The sequence below is a fragment of the Aspergillus pseudodeflectus genome, assembly GCF_044049435.1.
Source record: "Aspergillus pseudodeflectus strain CBS 756.74 chromosome Unknown BJX68scaffold_10, whole genome shotgun sequence".
NCBI lineage: Eukaryota > Fungi > Ascomycota > Eurotiomycetes > Eurotiales > Aspergillaceae > Aspergillus > Aspergillus pseudodeflectus.
The window spans coordinates 148,866-166,982 of record NW_027263786.1 but is presented as its reverse complement, the minus strand read 5'-3'; the positions used below and the strand labels follow the sequence as shown (position 1 = coordinate 166,982).

The following is an 18,117-nucleotide window of genomic DNA, read 5'->3' as shown; positions in this document are numbered from 1 at the left end:
CTTGAGACAAGTACCGTGACGTCACCGGCTTACCGCTTTTGCCCTTTTTAGATCCACATAGGGCACAGGGCAAGCTCTTAAGACCGGACAGCACATGGCTTGCACGTGACCGTATCGGGGAAACGTATTTCCACCGGGACAGCTCCGGCGCGGACACTGGAAAGTGCAGGGGCGTCAATCTATTCTGACTGGCTTGTCGGCGTTGAGATTCTGTTCATTCAATTCCAGCCTCAGCCCAGTTGCCAACAATGCCTAGGAAGTTGCGAGCAGCCGCGCAAGCAGCTGCGCAATCTATCAGTAAGTTGATAATTACTTTTCCTATTTTTCAATTCCTCCCTTCATCCCATGTTCAGCTGCAGTCATTACGTTGGCATGGGTGATCATGAACGCGCCAGCTAACGTCCTTCCTATAGAAAATGTGCCCCCACCACTCGATGCCTCGGATGAGGAAATGATCGAAGCCCTTCCGTCGCGTGAATCTTCAGCCGGCGTAGAGCCAGAAGAAGCAGACGATGAGGATGAGGAAGGAGGTGAACGGGAGACGTCACCTAAGGATGAGGACGCTGCTACCCCAGCACAGACAGACCCAGCCCCGGAAGAAGAGCCGGTCGAAGCACCTGCACAAGACTCGAACCCGCCGTCGCGACCTGACACACCAACACACATCGGACCTGGTCGACCGTCGGCAATTCCGCGCAAACGGCGCATAGGTCGTCCTCCTAAGAACCGTCCCCCAGACTGGGATGCGCCGGCTGATGGGTCAGCGCCACAGATCCATGTGAGCACACCGGTGAAGAGGAGGCGGGGGCGTCCTGCTGCGAGTGGTGGGCGATGGGGCCGGAGTCGCGGTCCATCTCATGTTACGCAGGTGCCTATCGATAAGGAGGGTAATATGATGGATGTCATTGATGATGAAGTTGCTCTTCCGGATGATCCAGAGGGCGAGATGAAGGTGGATAAGAACGGTATACTCAAGGGAGATCGAGAATATAGGGTGCGAACGTTTACCATCCTGAATCGCGGCGAGCGACAGTACATGTTGTCTACGGAACCAGCGCGATGCATCGGCTTCAGGGACTCGTACCTGTTCTTCCAGAAACACAAACTGCTTTACAAGATTATCATCGATGACGATGCGAAACGCGATTTGATCGAGCGTGACATTATCCCGCATTCGTACAAGGGTCGAGCCATTGGTGTGGTGACTGCTCGGTCTGTGTTCCGAGAGTTTGGCGCGAAGATCATTGTCGGCGGCAGGAAGGTTGTTGATGATTATAATACGCAGGCTGCGAGAGAGCGCGGCGACGTGGACGGTGAACTCGCTGTCCCAGAGGACAAGTTACCACCACCAGGAGAGCCGTACAACAAGAACCAGTACGTGGCGTGGCACGGAGCTAGCAGCGTCTATCACACTACTACGCCCTCTGTCCCTGTGCCCGGCACTGGCAAAGTGGTTGATTCGAAGAAGCGCAAGGTTACAGTCACTGGGGACAATTGGATGCTGGAGCATGCCCGTGAAGCTGCGTAAGTTGAGTGATTCTTTTTCTATAGGCTCTACTAACACTCAAACTAGAAACTTCAACGCTGTGCTCTCACATACACGTCAACAAAACCTAGGAGGCATCTACGACATCCACACCAACCTCATACAATATCCCAAAATCATGCAACCAACCCACGCTCGTTGGGAGCGACTACCTCCTCCCGACCCACGGACAGCAAACAAGCTTACAAAAGAAATGTCAACGCTTACCTTGTCCAATGGTACAACGGAAGACAAGAATACGGATGTTCAAATGGAGATAGAAGAGCAGGAGAACAAGCCCGATGAAGAAACACCGTCCATCTTTTCCACTATCCCGGCTGCCTTATCACGGCGATTCGCCATTCTTGACGTTCACTGCGAGAGCCCCCCATATTCCAACATGGGCGTCCCAGGTCCCGACGGCGACGTCCATGATCTCGGTTCAAACGGCCTAATCAGTGTTGCTAACCCGAAGCACCCCGAATTCGTGAGCCCTGAAATCCTTGAAGAACTTCCCTCGGAATGTAGGGAAGCTTTTATCGAAGCCGCCTCCCACGAGTGGGAGTGGAAATCAAGGTGGTGCAGCGAAGTGGACGACGGTGCAAGAACAGTCCCGCTGAAGAGCTATGCTTGGTTCCCTTGATATTTTTCTTCTCTTTTCTCTTCTGTTTCTTTGATCTGGCATACCTAGGTTGTTTCAATCCGAGGGTTTAAAGGTCTCAATGGGTTAGCTTTCTGGTCTATTTACTCTGTCTGGGTCGGCTGTATGGGTGCAGGAGGTGAAAATGGGAGTTATTCGCTATTACAATCAAGTCTTCCTTTGACTCAGGTACGAGTCTGATTTATCTGATGGTATGGATTAAACTAGCTACATAATGCCACGATTTGCTAACTACTGGTTCAAATGTAACGTAATCATATAATAATGTGGACACACGAGGTTTCTACCCTACACTCCCCAGACACCAATCATGCAAAATTATATATAATCGGATTCAAATCCCACAAAGCCAGCTATTTACACACTATGTAGAACTGGCCGCGGAGTTTGAGTCGGCGATGAAATAGAGAATACACCCTCATATACAACATATACAGCTACCAAGAAAAGAAAGTAATAATCAACTCGATTTATTCACGAGGGACGAGGACAAGCGGTATAGTACGTAACATAGAATGGTAAAGCATAGCATAAGCATACACTCAGAACAAGAAGTAGAGAACTCCATTTAAGCCGTTTAGATTCGATGAAACGAAACAGGACAGGACAGAATAGGATCGGATACTGAGGGTGAGTGAGGGGCCAGTCCGTTGATCAGCTGTGGCATACGTGACCAAGTGTCACGAGGAACGGCACTGTATCAATTCAATCACTACCCACCGCACCACCCTCGATATGAGCCCGACTCCGTGAGTCTGCGCCGGTCTATGTGTGGTATCAGAGACGAAAAAGTGATTACGAGGTGTAGACGGGCGACGAAATAACACCCGGGTGCAGAGACAAAGTGACAAAAGACCAGCTGCTTGGCTAATTGTAGATGAGTCTTCAAAGCATGTTGGTTCGTTCAGAGACTCAACATGCATGTAGTGGGAGAGGCAGAGAGAAACGGGAATCCATCACATGGCCATTTCCGCGCGTAATTTTGCCAATTCGGCTTCCTCGTCTTCTTCTTCTGTTTGTTTCGCTTTCGAGGCTAAGACGTAATCAGTTAGTTGTGTATAGAACTTTGATGAGAAGGAAAGGTTAACTCACGGTCTGCGGTCGTCGTCGCAGGTAGGCGGTTGAGCTGATCCGCAACCGGTACCGTGCCTGTGTTGAGCATACGCTCGTCCATAGCCTCCTGCTCCAGACCCTCGAGTTCCTGCTCCAGGTCGTCTTCGTCCACTTGATCGCCGAGCGCAGGGCGTGTGATTGCCTCTGCGATCTCGTTGTTGAGTTCTTGTTGATCTCGGAGTTTTTCCCTTGAAGTTTGTGAGCCTGTGCGCTTCATTAAATCGTGTATAGAAATGCACATACATCGCCTCATCAACCTTTTCGATAGTCATGCCGTTGTGAATCCTCTCCATGGCTGCGCCGGCCGCCTTCATAGCATTGAGCGTTTCATAGTTGATATTCGCCGCTTCGATGGAGTAGACCTGCTGCTCTAATTGTGCGATCTGTGCCTGCGTCTGCTCGAGGTTCTTCTCGTGGACCTTTTTCCGTCGGAGGGCGGCGAGGGCGGCTGCAAAACTTAGTTTCTTCCTCCTCCTCTTCTCCTAATCAGGAGGCCTGTAGCGGGGTACCATACCGTTCTTATTTGAAGTAACATTCTTCTTGGCAACAGCCTCCTGCTCCAGCATCTGAGTCTCCAGGTGTTTCTCCCTCTTTTGCAGCATGGTTAGTTGCTCCCGAAGCATAAGGATGGCGTTCTTAGGCGCATCCTTGCGCTTCTGAGCGGCCGCACCACCGAACCATGACGAAAACATCTTGATAAGGGCAAGAGCAGCCTTTCTAAATTTGTGAAACCAAACTCAGAAGTGAACCAATATTAAACCTCTCAGTCGTGGGCTTATGACTTGTTCGTGGCTGTTGCGGGCGTTCTTCGAAACCGGTGGAAGATGGTGGGGATGCAGATGGAAGGCAGAGATAGCGAGGGCGAGATCGTGCTGCGGACCGAACGGAAAGCTGCACGTCTGGCAAAGTAGGCGAAAAACGCAGAATATTGCGGCAACGTTACCGAAGAGGCGAGACAGGAATCGAGAGTAAGAATACAGCGAAGAACTCAGGATGCGGAAGAGGATGAAGTCGGATGAGGGCCTGTTTTCCCCTCGTCGGGTCCGTCGCTCATGACATACGCCACCAGGCCTATCGCAGCCTATCAGTCACGTGTCGCCTTCCAAGATACAAAAATCCAGCCGATTCGATCTCATCAAAGATTCTAGAACACTCAATCTATCTTCAACGTATCTGCCTACTATGTACACGGCAGAGAATGAACGGCCCCCTTCCTTCTACGAGGGCTTTCATCTCCGATATCCCGTCTCTCCCAACTGACTCGAAGATTCGCTTTCTTGGTTGGTGCGTAAAAATCGCTGCCTAGCACTATCTATACAACAACAATAGCATCATGCGTAGTTAACGAAACTTCGGGCTGAAAATTAACTTGGAAAAGAGATGAAAGCTAACCTTCTACCTTGTCGCCTGGGATTTTCCCTTTCAGCGTCAAAACCTACCATATCCCTTCAGGCCGTCTGATCCTTGAACACAACTATCCGCGGGCGACAAAAAAGTCCCAGTCACAGCAGAAGCGGGAAATCCCGTCTATCGCCGTCGACGTTAATGCTGTTCTCGAAACGGTAACGTGGGAGCAGCTATGTGTTGGTGCCTGGGTTACAGTCCTGGGCTATGTGCGTAGGGGCTCATCTGCTGCCGGCGCTGCTTCTACTGCAGGGGATGGTGGAAAAGGGGGATCTACGTCAATGTCAACGTCTGCTCTTGCATCACCATTATCTGAACCTGACTTGGTATCTGTTGATGCCGTCGTGATACTCCCAGCTGGTGCGGTTGATCTGGGCGAGTATGAGCGGATCCTGTATGATGCCCAGGACGTGGAGAGGATGAGGCGCATAGGGTGATTACTGTATATGTGTATTATTCTATTAGTCTGGGACTATACTAAGTAAATTATCGTGCGCCTGCGAACATGCCTGCAAAAAGCCAGCGAAAACAATGGTATCGAACTCCAACCGTGCAGAATGACTTTTATCCCCGAGATGTCATATACTTCCAACGCTCCACCTTGAGCCCACCTTCTTGGGCAGTTCGACTCAGACCTCCATCTGCTCCTTTCTCTCCGCAGCCGCTTCCGCTTCAAGCCGCTGCTCCAAGCGCTTTCGCTTCCGCTCCAACCTCTTCTTATCCTCCTGCATGCGACTAATAAGCGCACTCTTTCTCCGAATCTTGTGTCCGTACTTGTAGAACACAAACGGAATCGGAATGATAGCCACCTCGAGCAGCCCAAGTAGCGTACCCGCCCAATTTGGCCCTAGCCCATCGTATAGATAGGTCCCAACAAGAGGCAGCACACCACCCAGGACACTTCGGATAACTGAGTTGCCTGCCATCGCAGATGCAGCATACACACCATAGCTATCGGTAAGATAGTTCGACGCATAGATAAAAACTCCGGCGTTCCCGCAACCGAACAACACGCCCGCGAGGATGGGGACGATCCAAGGGATCGAGGCGGGGGAGCAAGTCCAAGCAAACCAGAGTTCGCCGGATGGAATGAGAATGGCGGCAATGCAGACGATCGAAACCATGGCTTCGGGGGGAACTTTGCCCGTTTCAGAGTCGGGCCCGTGGCTGTTGATCATGCGGCGGATGAAAGGTTCGCAGGCGATCATGATGAGACAGCCGGTTCCGATGCCGCAGAAGGCGAGGCCGGAGAGGCCGAGCGACCAGCCGCGGATTTGACGGAAGACGATGGGATACGCCGTGAAGCAGAGGTAGAGGATGCCGTATACGATGGCGATATAGAGGTTCCAGAAGATACTAAGAGTTGTTAGTATGAAAAGAAACAAAGTAAAAAGATGGCGTACCAAATGGGTTCCGCAACAGCCATGACGAATGGACGGCTCAGGTTGACTTTCAGCAGCTCGACGAGGCTAGCCTTTTGGTCGTATCGGCTCCACCAACGGTCATCGTCGGTTTCCTTGCGCAAACGGGCAGCCTTCTTTTGCAGAATGATTGGGCTATATGTTTCCTTCATGAGGCATGCAAAGCCGAATGCAACGCCAGATAGGATCAGTGCAATCCAATTCATCCATCTCCAGCCGAGGTACTGAGTCACGAATCCTCCAATGATTGGTCCCAGAACTATGATAGTCAGTGGTGAACGCAGAAATTTATCAAGTAAAACATACCTGGACCATTGATGGGCCCAATACTCCAGACAGAGATGGCCAACGCCCGCTGCTCATCGTTTACCAGGTCTGATACCATCCCTGGCGCAGTAGAAATCATGACGCTACCGAAGAATGCGCCAATGAACCGAACGATAATTAGCGCCTCGATAGACTTGGCCAACGCGCAGGGGATAATCAAGACTGTGAAAATGCCCAAGCACACAACGGATACCGGCTTTCTGCCATACACCTCACTGAGTGGAGCCATAAACATGGACCCGATAGCGAGACCAATTAGATAAAAGGTCAATCCCAATGTGACAATGGTGTTTGAAGACCCAAACTCATCACCCATGATTGCAATTCCAGATGTGTAGGAAGTTGAATGTAGAACGCTGTAAAGGGCAGACCTGCATTAGCTTCGTGATTGATCTCAGAAGCATCGGGGTGACTCACATTACTAGGGTGTTCCATGAAAGCATTGCAATGGCCATGGCCTTGTATTTGAGTGTCCAGTTCTTAGGGTTGTCCGGGTCTTTCTCGTCTTCAAAGTCGACTTCATAGTTCGGGTCTGATGTTCCAGTTGTGCCGATTGACGTTACTCTTCTTGTTAGAGAGGGTTCTGACATTCGAGAACGACTAGTGATCGTACGCCCTAGCACATCAATTTGGTCAAGGGACTCCTCCGAAGAGGTCGATTCCGCGACGGAGTGCGCATCGCCCCCTGCACTCCCCTCAGACTTCCGGGGCCATTTCGAGGGATCTTGGTGATCATATGTTGCTGTTGACATCCTTGCTTGGGACTGAGTTGATCTTCTGAAACAAGCCTTCCTTTAGCTGGCCTTAGTCAAGGCAAATGCGCTTAGTCGGCAGTGATTCGTGTAGAAACATGTAATGGAGGATATAGAGTTATGGGATCCAATGCGCCACACTTGGATTCTAGCGCTCCTGTACTGTCGGAAAGTAGGGTAGGGGCCTGGTGATGCTGAGTCAATACTAGACAGTTCTAGTAGCTTGTATTGGTGAAATCAGAAAGGGAGCTGCTAAGAGTCTAGTATATAAAGGCAATAGACTGGTTCCAGATGCCCAAAAGCTTGATCATCGGGCAAGAAAGGAAAAAAAATGAAAAAAGCTCTTACTTGGGGGCGACGATTTGCATTATAATTTCCCATGTAATGGTTTAGCGGCCGAAAATCCTTAATAATTGTTCAACGACGTCCTGGGTTGAGTGGGGCATCTGCTCGAGGAGTCGCAAAGACAGGGACTAGCTCGACACACACATGGAATTGCGGAAAACGCCACAGGTTGTGATAAGGTATACTGCGGTTCTACAGTCAGTCATAGGGCGTAAACTAACCCAGCTTCGTAAAGGATGGTGTTGCTGTTGATCCTTCATCGGTCCTGTCACTCAATCTGGCGTGATTTATGAAGGTAATTGTTGCCAGAAGAAGGAAAGAACTGAATATAACCTCGTCCGAGTCGCAGGCCGAGGCTATAGTAATCTGAACCCCACCTTTGGGAAAAGAATCCCGTATACGTATTTATTCCTTGTTCGTTGACGCAAACAGCATTATTTGTTTCATTCGGCCAGAATGCCGAGTACGCAACGATGAGGATTGATGTATCATGATGTGAGATGCGCAGTATGGGATCGTCAGCCCATTCCAGACCGGTTGCAGACTCAGCACAGAGCCTTTGACTGCGCCATCACGATTCAGAGGTCCACTTTAGTCCCGGACATGGGCATCGGGCCCCGGACACCAAGCCTAGGGCCCTAAGCCGACTCCACGGGGAATCCCCGAGGAATTTTGTATGCTGGGAACGGAGAATGGCAACGCGTAATGTTGATTTACAAAGCCGCTTCTCAAGAATGAGGGTCTCTAGAGGAGCATGAATTGCGTACTGAAAGCATTATCGCCAACTTGTACATAAATAATCCCAAGACCCAAGACTGGCGACTCTCTCTGAGAGGGGTTCGTCGAGTCCTGAGAGGGCTGAGAGGCCCAAGAGTCCAAGACTTGCATCGGCTGACCGCCCGTGCCGGTTTCCCGAAGCTGCAAAGAAAAGGTCTTGCCAAGCACTCCACTTTCTTGTGATAAACTTCGATATCATCGTCTGCCTCGGATCGCGAATGAGCTGATAAGCAGGCTGCAGAGAAGTACATTCGATAATTGCTTCGACGCTCATGCTTGGGTACCCATGCGGGGTTTAAGTGCAGACCGCCAAACAGGATTCGCGAGATCGAGTTCGGAGCATCTTGTTAAGACGACCATCGGTTTCCAAGGAATCATATCCCTGATTGTGTTCTTGAGCCCAGAATGCGTCCTGAAACTCGGCTTGAAGTCCGGGGTGCACCAATCGCCTGGAGCTACATAGATATGCGGATGGTGCTGGAGTCTATAACACGCCATCATTTTCAGCAAAGCTATCACTGTAAAGACCCTCTAGGAAAAGATCTCGCCTGGTCCCTACAATGACAATCAAATCCTGATAAATTGGCGTTGCGGCCAATATACGTGCGACAATCACGGTCTTGAATTCACAAAAATGCTGCCTCTGAGATGGCCAACTGAAGAGACTCGATCATCAATTTGTGAGTCTAAAATTTGAGCAGGAGAAAGCAAATTCAGTTGGCAGTTCAAGCTAGGACAAAACATGAGGTTCAACGCTGCTGCGGGTTGTTTTCTTCTTCTCCGCAGCACGTGCAATCAGACCAATTCTTGACTTATGTATGACATCTCAGGTCCACTCAGTCACTTTTCCCATTCTTAGAGCCCAAGCACAATGCGAGGAGATTACCACGAGCGGGCATCGGAAAATTATCCAATCTTCCGTCTGCGACTCCCACCAACCGGGAAACAAATGAAAAGGCCAAGTCAAACCTCGCTTCGGCTGCTCTGCGTATGTGGCCACTTAGTTTACGAGTTTCGACTGGACGAAGCATGCACTTTTCCTTAGCGAACGGGACGCGACTCTCTAACCGAACCGTTAACGACCTGGAGCCACAACCGTTGCGGTCTCTTTATTTCCATGGCTTCGCTTAATATGGCGATCTGTAAATTCGACGCCTTTAAAGATGGCGTATCCAAACCTCTGCGTTTCTTCCTTACAACAAGACAGCATTGAGGCTGCTTGTGAGTTGATAACCACCGTAAGAGCCATCGACATTCCCCGCAAAATGCGCTAATCACATGAAACTAACTTGACACAGGCAGGCTTGAGCGCATTTTATAATGCTCGCTACATTTCTGTCGTGCGTTGCGGTGTTGGGCATCCTCTACCTCTACCATGTGAACCGTGCGATGTGCATCGTGCCTGAAGAGGCTCGAAGGTTATCTCCTCATCGCTGGACCGTCGACGAGATCAAAGCTGCGTACAAACAGGCTGTCCATGCCCCAGTTGATGTGGCCAAAAGTCTTCCTCCAAGGCAGAACCGACGCTACATCGTTGTTGGAGGGTCAGGTACGTTGGCAATGATCAGGAACTGACCGATGTGTTGATATGTTTTCTGGAGGTCAGTGATTGCTGACTCTGTTTTCAGGGCTTCTCGGTAACTGGATAATATCACATCTAATTGCTCGCGGGGAGACTGCAGCTGCTATTCGAACATTGGACATCAACCCACCTAGTCGCGCATTGTTGGATCTTGGTATTACTTTTGTACGGACAAATATAACGGACCAGGCAGCAGTCCAGAGCGCGTTTTCGCAGCCATGGCCATCCAAACTGGCAGGCTTGCCGTTAACCGTCTTTCACAGTGCTGCTGTCATCCGACCAGCAGAACGACACAAGGCATTTCTTTCACTTTCCCGCAATGTGAACGTCGGCGGGACTATCAATGTACTTAATGCAGCCAAACAGGCTGGCGCCACATGCTTCATCTCGACCTCGTCGGGTTCCGTTAGCATTCGTCGTGCCAGGTTCTGGATTGCTCCTTGGGAAAGGATACCAAAGCATTTCGTGCAAGTTGTCAGTGATGCGACTGAACCGCCCAAGCAACATGATCAGTTTTTCGGCAACTATCCCGTTACAAAGCTGGAGGCGGAGCGCTTCGTACGTGCAGCAGATGACCTTGAATCGGGATTTCGTACCGGCTGCATTCGGCCTGCAAATGGGATCTACGGTATTGGCGACGAAGCAAGCACTTCTATTAGTGGCATGTACCTGAGAATGGGTGGCGCCCCAACGTATGTAATTTGCGATCTGCGAACATCCAAGTACTCACCCGTTTCACAGGTGGCTCTCCCCAACAATCCAAAACTTCGTCAACGCCGAAAACGTCTCCATGGCTCATCTTCTCTACGAACAACGCCTGATCGAACACACGGCAAACTCATCCTCCATTCCCAACATCGGAGGTTCTGCCTACACAGTAACAGACCCAAACCCCGCCATAACATTTGGGGACATGTATCTCCTCCTCGAGACCCTCGCCACAACCCCAATCCGGTTTCCCAGCATCCCACCACTGCCCATGCTCATGCTATCCCACATATTCGAGTGGTACATCCTCCTACGGCACTTTTATCTCCCGTGGCTTCCCCGGCCGACGAATGAGATTAGCCAATTGCAGCCGGCGCTTTTTGCCGTCTCGAATCCGCATGTTGTTATTGATGACTCGCGGGCGAGGCTGGCGCCAGAGCAGGGTGGATTGGGGTATGAGCCGCCGTTGACGAGTCTGGAGGGGTTGTGTAAGCAGCTTGAGCATTGGAATCGGCTTGCTGCTGAGAAGGGGGCAGCGGTCATGGTGGGGAAGGGGTTGAGGACTTATACTAGCTAGGTTCAAGCGTCTATGAGAGGTTGTAGCTCTGCATTGGAAATCACTATTACGTAACTTGCTATATGAGACGACCGCAACTAAGTATGTGTATAGGCTCGACTGCCGACTAGTTTGAAACGTGGAGAGATTGTTCTATATTATGGACTGCTCTCTTTCGTAAACGGGGTATATAGATGTTGAAGACTTAGAGAAAGAAATGGAGGATCTTCGGCACTGGCCCGCCGCGAAAATGAGCAATCTTTTCGCGGCTGGCATAATCCCCAGAGGGTAATCCGGATGTCACCATGATTTGCATGAAGCGAAGCCATGAGTCTGACGCCCTGCACCATGAGGGGTGAGTCAAAAACCCTTTGTGCCTCCATGATTGTGGCCCAATAACTTTCGTTCGCCGTCGAGGATTCGAGTCTCCTGGGTACGCCGCCGAGTTCTGGCGTATCATGCATTTTGAAAACTTGAAAGCCCACGGCAGATTCTGATGCTCAATCCCACCACAGGAACTGCCCGAGTCTGGCTCAAGAGCCCTGCTTAAGTGTTCGTGATTCACATAACGCAATTGATGGCCTCGCTACCGCGCGTGCTGCTGGGCGTATTGGCGTCTTTGCTCCAGAATTTGCATTCGCAAATCCTCAGCAGCAAGTTCAACGTCGAGAATAGCGCCAACACCGCGTCTCCATGTCTCTTCCAATCCTGCAAGCTCTCCCTGGTTCGACTCTTGAGCGATCTTTCGCTGCTTATTGATATTCTCTGCCGCCTCTTTTGTCTCTGCCAATTCCTTCTCAAGAGACTTCAGAATATCCTCGAGCTGCGAATTACTAATCAACCACGCGTTCTTGCCGCATTCTTCTAAAAGTGAGAGGTTCTCGTGTCTTGCGGAGAGGTGGGAGCTAGCTGTGTAGGCTTTCCGCAGTGTTTGACGCCATTCATCAAGGTTGGGAGCGGAGTCCGGTCCGGAACGAGCAGGAGGCTCGGGGGCTTCGTAACGCGAAAGATCAATTCCCCCAGTTAGTGGCAGGCCAGCTGCCTTGCGCTCTAACTCTTGCTGAACGATGGGCGAAAACTTCGGCTCGGGGAAGTCTGGGATGAGGGAGTGGGTGGAAGACTGGTAGTCTGAGGGAAGCTCTGCGGCGATCAATTTCTCTGCATTGGCGCGAGCCTGAGCGGAAGGCGCCGTGTCGATATCTGTACTGTGTTAGAATATTGGGTACGGCAAGGTGGAGGAAAGAGTCTTACATGGGAGGGAATCATGAGACTCGTTGATGAGAGGCATTTTGCACGTCGCACAAGGCGTTGGTAGATTCTAAGGATTAATTCGTAGGTTCGGACAGATTTGCTTCGGAATCAGCCTTGAAGCAACAGTCTTCAATCGAAGCTTGGTCATGGGCGACGGACGCTAACGTGAGACTGGGCATTTGTCCATCACGTGCATAATGGGTAATCAAATAGCATATCCTGCCTTACTGTAAGCGGAAAGTGCGGGGGCTGGCATACGGAATACTTCGAGCAGTTGCGGCCTGAGGCACTCATGAACGCGCAAGTGAGATGACGAGGGATGCATGCCAGCTCTCTCTTCATCATTACTCTCTTTCTCTCCGCGCCACTCTTCTAGCTTGCAGCAGGACTGAAGCTCCGTGCCCCTACTGTCCAGTTTCCTCGAAGTAATTTTATTGCTCTGTCGTGTTTCTTGACCATTGATTTGCGTTTATAATTGGCCCGGGTGACCTTGGCCAATACCCTGCGTTCGTCATCGGACTGGATACACACGGACATAGGCACATGCTAAGGCAATCACAGTCCTTTCTGTTCTCTCCGCATTCAGGGGATCGAGGATCAGCATATGACCCCCAACTTCGATTTTTGACGAATCCTTCTATTTACGACGCGGGGCATCACACCCTACCCAATCAGGGTCCTTCGGAAGACGGCGCAATCAAGCCAGAGCATGGACAAGTTCAGACCTCAATGTTACCTTCATCTGTTTAACCGCCAATAGCACTCGTCTACCACCCTCTCTGCGAGGAAGTTCAGAGTCATCCGGGGTGTTAGCGTCCCAAAACACTATCAACTCGGTCCCTCGGTCGTCTGTGACGATAGGCTTTCCTCCCTAGCGAAACCCCTGGAGAAGATAAATAGTGATAGCGCTCTAGATCTGATCTGATGTCATAAACTCTTCCAGGGCCCTCAGTGCATCCTTTTCCGCACTGTAAACATGGCAAACTCCAGGCTCAGCCTGGCCCTTGTCGGGACTTTTGTTGTGGCTATTGTATTGCTGCAAGTGAGCTCGATCATCTATGGTTCCCATCAAGGTCCTGTATTCCAAGTCAAATCGCAATGGGATGATCGATCGTCGGGCTACGTTGGGGATGATAGCATTCACTTACTAGGGGCTGGTAAAGCGGACATCACCGGGTTAGTTGATATTTGCTGTTTGAGATGCTTTGAAAATCGCTAATTACTCTTGTAGACCTGTTGTGGAGATAGGGTTTGGTGGCTATGCGGACCTCGACCAAGTTGGGACGGGCCTGCGTCAAAGGATTTATTCGCGGGCGTTTATTGTCGCAAATCCTAACAATCTGGAGGATACCTGGATCTATATAGTCCTGGACACTCTTACAGGTGACACAGGGGTACGTCACGCGGTCCTACAAGGACTTGCCAATCTCGGCAGCGAGTACTCACGATATGGCGACCGCAATCTCGCCCTCACCGGAACCCATTCTCACTCAGGTCCAGGCGCCTGGTTCAACTACCTCCTTCCTCAAATTCCTAATAAAGGATTCGATAGACAGAGCTTTAACGCTATTGTGGATGGTGTCATTCTCTCAATACGGAGAGCTCATGAGAACCTTGCGCCAGGACGACTTACATACGGAACTATCAACGTCGAAGATGCGAACATCAACAGAAGCCCGTATTCATACGATGCAAATCCTGAAGAGGAAAGGGCACGGTACCCTTCCAATGTGGATACGGAGTTGACTCTCCTAAGGTTTGACCGGGAAAAAGACAACAAAACAAGTGCTGTCTTGACATTTTTCCCTGTTCACGGCACCTCACTCTACGGCAATAACACGCTTGTCACTGGAGATAACAAAGGTGTCGCTGCCTGGCTTTTTGAGAGGAGTGCAAGGGGTAACTCCAAATTTACGGATGACTTCGTGGCGGGCTTCTCCCAGTCCAGTGTTGGCGATACCTCCCCTAACGTTCTGGGAGCTTGGTGTGAAGATGGATCTGGCGAACAATGCCAGTATTCTGATAGCACCTGCGGCGGACAAGCCTCACCGTGCCATGGGCGTGGTCCGTTTTTCCGGGAAGCAGACGAAGGTGCGAAGAGCTGCTTCGAGATCGGACGCCGGCAGTACGCCGCAGCCAAGGAGTTGTACGGACAGATGGACACCGACGCCGTACAGATCCGCAGTAGCTCTCAAATCAGTTCCTTCCACTTGTTTGAGAACCTCGACGGTTACACTTTCCAGTCTCCTTTCAATTCTAGCATTTTATCCACATGCTCGGCGGCACTTGGATTTTCATTTGCTGCGGGCACCACGGATTGGCCTGGTTACTTCGACTTTACTCAGAACGACACAACTCCTGCGGAGCGTAATCCGCTGTGGTATATTGCCCGCGCCTTTCTTCACCAGCCCACGCCAGAACAAAAGACGTGCCAAGAACCCAAAGACATCCTTTTAGATGTCGGAGAGATTGGCCTACCGTATGCCTGGACGCCCAACGTGGTAGACATCCAGCTTCTGCGTATAGGACAGTTGATGGTTGTGATTTCGACAAGCGAGGTAACAACCATGGCTGGGCGACGGTGGAAAGAAGCAATCGCAAAGTCGGCTAGCGATGTGCTGTCGATCTCTGATCCTCTGGTTGTCCTAGGCTCCCCAGCCAACAGTTATGCGCATTACGTGACAACCGAAGAGGAGTATGGGAGACAACGCTACGAGGGAGCTTCGACTCTGTATGGGCCCAACACGCTAGCAGCCTACGTCAATTTGACGCTCACTTACCTCTCGTATCTTGGCGAGTCTGCGCAAGGAGACTACCCTGAGCCAAATGGGATCGAACCGCCAATCAACACGGACAAGTCGCTAAGTTTTATTCCTTCCGTCGTGTACGATGGCCGTCCACTAGGCAAATCATACGGTGATGTTATCACATCTGCTGGGAAGGCAGAATATCATCCAGGAGACATAGTGACTGCGAAATTTATCGGAGCTAATCCGAGAAACAATCTACGGTCAGACTCTACCTACGCGGCAGTCGAGCGACGAAATCCAGACACGGGAGACTGGGAGACAGTGCGAACTGACAGCGATTGGAATCTCGTTTACCGATGGACTAGGACTAATACCATTTTGGGGCACAGCGATGTCACTCTAGAATGGGAAATCGAGAACGATTTCTATCTTGCTGGTAGCCCTAGCCTGCTGCAGGAAGGAACCTACCGATTCCATTATTACGGCGATGCGAAAGGCGTCACTGGGAGAATTGAAGCATTCGAGGGCGTCGATGAGCCTTTTACGATTGTTATCTGAGAAGAATGGAGTATGATTATGATGCTATGATCGCTATTTCTGTGCGAGTACGAGTTACTTTAGCTTAATGAGCTCTGCTGCTCGTTGCCTATCAATGAGTGCGAGGCAATCAAACGATTTCTATTTCTGCAACTGCCGTGTTTCAAACTTGGCGCCTGGCAGCTGTGGGAGCCAATTAAGTTGCTGCAGGGGTAATCCTTGTGGTGTATCTCGATCACCGTCTTGACGCGCGCCAGTTGAAGCTTCATCGACAGCCAATCAAGGCTAGAATCAACAATCACTGACCTAATTTTGGTCACTATTTCGGCAGCTTAAATGCTCTCCACTTCCTGCAGAACTACTATGCTAGACCTTGCGTTTCTTTGTTGTCTTTCCTTTGTCTTTTGGACCTAATTGCCTGCTATTCTTCACTCTTTTTCTGCAGCATCAAGAGCAAGATGCGTCCTTTCTAACCCACTATAAGCAGCTCTTCAAGGCTACGGCAATGACGTCCATGGTCCAGTCTGTCGTTCGCTTCCTACGGTCTTTTCAAACAGCCTTTGCGATGCGCTTTCTTTTCTTTATTATCTTGTCCTTGTGCTCGGCTGGCCCGATTGTTTTCTTTAGCCCTAGATCCGTCAACAAGCACGATACCCTTGCCGCAAGTGCCAATCCTCCACTTACTTCGCGCCTTCTCATACCCAGAAGTGATGGTGGCTTGACTGTGGTGCCAGTTACGCCGACTGCCTTTCCCTCTACGGATACTACCACTTCAACCTCATCCGCTGAGAATGACGCCGAGACTCAGACTGAGGATGAGCTACTGACATCCACGATCACGTCTACGACCAGTTCTAGTACGTCGACCTCCGAGTCTGTTGCCGAGGAATCAATAACAGGAGGCGTTGTTGAGACCCTTTCTGTCAGCGAGACCCGCAGTAGCAGTACTACAGATACTCCGTCCTCGCCTGCACCTATGATGTCGAGTGAGACATCTGTGTCTGAACCAGACAGCAACACTAGCGATGCCCTGGAGGCGCCGACATCTTCAACTTCCGCCCCGGGGTCTACGCCAGTCATCGGCACGGAGACAACGACCAGAACCACGAGTCAGAGTACGCCATCACCAAGCGCAACTCAGTCTTCAACTGTTGAATCTTCTGCCAGCGAAGAGACGAGCCTAAGCACGACTGAAACCCCGACCGCTGATACTGAGGCCCACACCTCTACCGTTCCTACCAATACCACAACGTCTGTCGAAGAGGATGCTACTAGCATCTCTACTAGCAGCACAGCAAGTACATACCCAGCCTCAACACCGATTATCGTCGTGGTAACACCGGGTGCGGGCTCGGAGTTTCCTACAAGTCAAACCATTGCTCCAGGAGGTAGGCCCGAGAGTGACGTTACCTCTAGTCCTTCGACTTCGACCGTTGTGATACCTCCTTACGTGCCTACGCCACAGTCCACACCGAGCACAACCTCTCAACCAACTTCGACGACGAGCAGCTCCTCAGCCGAAGATTCCACATCCACCACGACAGAGAAAACATTCACGATACAAACTGATTCCACGGACATTGTACCACCATCAATAGATGTACAAACATCTACAAGCCCCCGTTCGAACCCGGAGCTGGAGCCCACCTCCACAACCACTTTGACAGTGGTTTCCACTCTTGTCGAAACGTCTACTCTGGATCCTACCCAGACTACTGAACCAGAACAAGACACGGATACAGCAACAGCAGACACGCAAACATCCACAGACCCCGTTCCCAACCCGGAACTCGAACCTACCTCCACAGCCAAGACAACAGTCATCTCGACTATTCTCGTAACGCCCACTCTGGACGCTGAGCCCTCAGTGACTCCCGAATCAGAGTCAGAGCCAGAGCCAGAGCCAGCGGTAGACATCACAACGACCTCCATCTCAATCCCCACGCTATCCACACATTCCACCACGACCGTAACTCAGATAGTTACAATTGTACAGACATCCACGCTAGGCTTCGAGGCCGAGCCCGAGCCCACTGAAACCCCACAACAAGAGCCAGAGCCTGCAGCAGAGCAAGATTCAACAACAGACTCTTCATCTCGGCCGACAATAACCATCGCCGCTACTAAGACTGAGACACTTTCGAAGACGGCTACTACCACGGAGACAGCTACCGTCACTGTCGCTGATACTTCAAGCCAAGATCAGAACACCGTCACTGCCGCCGCCATTACCACTAGCAGTATCGGAGGAGGTTTGAACGTTGTGCCCGTTCGACTGGCTACGGTCACGGTCACGGTAACTGCAACCTTACAAATGCCGGCCGTGACGGTCACAGTCAAGGCTTAGGAGAGAGGCTTTAAAGGAGGTGGGAGAGGTCAGGTGGAATAGTACAAAATAATGGTCTTTT

At 50.8% G+C, this 18,117-nt stretch overlaps 8 protein-coding genes across 8 annotated transcripts; 5 read left to right on the top strand and 3 right to left on the bottom strand.

The window, feature by feature from the left end:
* The first annotated feature begins 135 nt into the window (after nucleotides 1-135).
* BJX68DRAFT_231414 (chromatin remodelling complex Rsc7/Swp82 subunit-domain-containing protein) lies at nucleotides 136-2,462 on the top strand. Its single transcript, XM_071039341.1, has 3 exons — nucleotides 136-297; nucleotides 414-1,524; nucleotides 1,574-2,462. Exons 1-3 carry the CDS (start codon nucleotides 249-251, stop codon nucleotides 2,166-2,168), a joined length of 1,755 nt encoding a protein of 584 aa, XP_070901730.1. The 5' UTR covers nucleotides 136-248; the 3' UTR covers nucleotides 2,169-2,462.
* Nucleotides 2,463-2,640: 178 nt separating this feature from the next.
* BJX68DRAFT_231409 (ESCRT-III subunit protein SNF7) lies at nucleotides 2,641-4,473 on the bottom strand. The gene is made up of 4 exons (XM_071039340.1): nucleotides 3,814-4,473; nucleotides 3,543-3,747; nucleotides 3,279-3,487; nucleotides 2,641-3,219 (listed from the first exon to the last, which is right to left on the bottom strand). The coding sequence occupies exons 1-4, from the start codon at nucleotides 3,989-3,991 to the stop codon at nucleotides 3,143-3,145; spliced, it is 669 nt and encodes a 222-aa protein (XP_070901729.1). The 5' UTR covers nucleotides 3,992-4,473; the 3' UTR covers nucleotides 2,641-3,142.
* A 24-nt stretch (nucleotides 4,474-4,497) lies between these two features.
* BJX68DRAFT_264219 (nuclear telomere cap complex subunit Ten1) lies at nucleotides 4,498-5,140 on the top strand (the record flags this gene model as incomplete). The annotated part of the gene is made up of 2 exons (XM_071044920.1): nucleotides 4,498-4,583; nucleotides 4,726-5,140. The coding sequence occupies 2 exons, from the start codon at nucleotides 4,498-4,500 to the stop codon at nucleotides 5,138-5,140; spliced, it is 501 nt and encodes a 166-aa protein (XP_070901728.1).
* A 192-nt stretch (nucleotides 5,141-5,332) lies between these two features.
* Nucleotides 5,333-7,203, bottom strand: BJX68DRAFT_264218 (MFS transporter; the record flags this gene model as incomplete). Its single annotated transcript, XM_071044919.1, has 4 exons — nucleotides 5,333-6,059; nucleotides 6,107-6,383; nucleotides 6,431-6,807; nucleotides 6,869-7,203. 4 exons carry the CDS (start codon nucleotides 7,201-7,203, stop codon nucleotides 5,333-5,335), a joined length of 1,716 nt encoding a protein of 571 aa, XP_070901727.1.
* A 2,275-nt stretch (nucleotides 7,204-9,478) lies between these two features.
* BJX68DRAFT_21550 (putative 3-beta hydroxysteroid dehydrogenase/isomerase family protein) lies at nucleotides 9,479-11,280 on the top strand. The gene is made up of 4 exons (XM_071037802.1): nucleotides 9,479-9,563; nucleotides 9,624-9,874; nucleotides 9,954-10,599; nucleotides 10,649-11,280. The coding sequence occupies exons 2-4, from the start codon at nucleotides 9,646-9,648 to the stop codon at nucleotides 11,190-11,192; spliced, it is 1,419 nt and encodes a 472-aa protein (XP_070901726.1). The 5' UTR covers nucleotides 9,479-9,563; nucleotides 9,624-9,645; the 3' UTR covers nucleotides 11,193-11,280.
* Nucleotides 11,281-11,757: 477 nt separating this feature from the next.
* On the bottom strand, nucleotides 11,758-12,459 carry BJX68DRAFT_264216 (pre-mRNA-splicing factor SPF27 family protein; the record flags this gene model as incomplete). Its single annotated transcript, XM_071044918.1, has 2 exons — nucleotides 11,758-12,371; nucleotides 12,423-12,459. The coding sequence occupies 2 exons, from the start codon at nucleotides 12,457-12,459 to the stop codon at nucleotides 11,758-11,760; spliced, it is 651 nt and encodes a 216-aa protein (XP_070901725.1).
* Nucleotides 12,460-12,698: 239 nt separating this feature from the next.
* On the top strand, nucleotides 12,699-15,845 carry BJX68DRAFT_231394 (neutral/alkaline ceramidase). Its single transcript, XM_071039339.1, has 2 exons — nucleotides 12,699-13,598; nucleotides 13,654-15,845. Exons 1-2 carry the CDS (start codon nucleotides 13,399-13,401, stop codon nucleotides 15,728-15,730), a joined length of 2,277 nt encoding a protein of 758 aa, XP_070901724.1. The 5' UTR covers nucleotides 12,699-13,398; the 3' UTR covers nucleotides 15,731-15,845.
* Nucleotides 15,846-16,214: 369 nt separating this feature from the next.
* On the top strand, nucleotides 16,215-18,056 carry BJX68DRAFT_264214 (uncharacterized protein; the record flags this gene model as incomplete). Its single annotated transcript, XM_071044917.1, has 1 exon — nucleotides 16,215-18,056. One exon carries the CDS (start codon nucleotides 16,215-16,217, stop codon nucleotides 18,054-18,056), a length of 1,842 nt encoding a protein of 613 aa, XP_070901723.1.
* Between the last annotated feature and the right edge of the window lie 61 nt (nucleotides 18,057-18,117).

Excerpts from the sequence above, each read along its gene's own strand:
- BJX68DRAFT_231414 (XM_071039341.1), top strand. The coding sequence starts at position 249 with ATGCCTAGGAAGTTGCGAGCAGCCGCGCAAGCAGCTGCGCAATCTATC. Across the intron at positions 298-413 it reads AGCAGCTGCGCAATCTATCA|AAAATGTGCCCCCACCACTC; the intron begins GTAAGTTGATAA and ends TCCTTCCTATAG. Across the intron at positions 1,525-1,573 it reads GAGCATGCCCGTGAAGCTGC|AAACTTCAACGCTGTGCTCT; the intron begins GTAAGTTGAGTG and ends CACTCAAACTAG.
- BJX68DRAFT_231409 (XM_071039340.1), bottom strand. The coding sequence starts at position 3,991 with ATGTTTTCGTCATGGTTCGGTGGTGCGGCCGCTCAGAAGCGCAAGGAT. Across the intron at positions 3,748-3,813 it reads TGTTACTTCAAATAAGAACG|CCGCCCTCGCCGCCCTCCGA; the intron begins GTATGGTACCCC and ends TAAGTTTTGCAG. Across the intron at positions 3,220-3,278 it reads TGCGACGACGACCGCAGACC|CCTCGAAAGCGAAACAAACA; the intron begins GTGAGTTAACCT and ends ATTACGTCTTAG.
- BJX68DRAFT_21550 (XM_071037802.1), top strand. The coding sequence starts at position 9,646 with ATGCTCGCTACATTTCTGTCGTGCGTTGCGGTGTTGGGCATCCTCTAC. Across the intron at positions 9,875-9,953 it reads CATCGTTGTTGGAGGGTCAG|GGCTTCTCGGTAACTGGATA; the intron begins GTACGTTGGCAA and ends CTCTGTTTTCAG. Across the intron at positions 10,600-10,648 it reads AGAATGGGTGGCGCCCCAAC|GTGGCTCTCCCCAACAATCC; the intron begins GTATGTAATTTG and ends CCCGTTTCACAG.
- BJX68DRAFT_231394 (XM_071039339.1), top strand. The coding sequence starts at position 13,399 with ATGGCAAACTCCAGGCTCAGCCTGGCCCTTGTCGGGACTTTTGTTGTG. Across the intron at positions 13,599-13,653 it reads GGTAAAGCGGACATCACCGG|ACCTGTTGTGGAGATAGGGT; the intron begins GTTAGTTGATAT and ends TTACTCTTGTAG.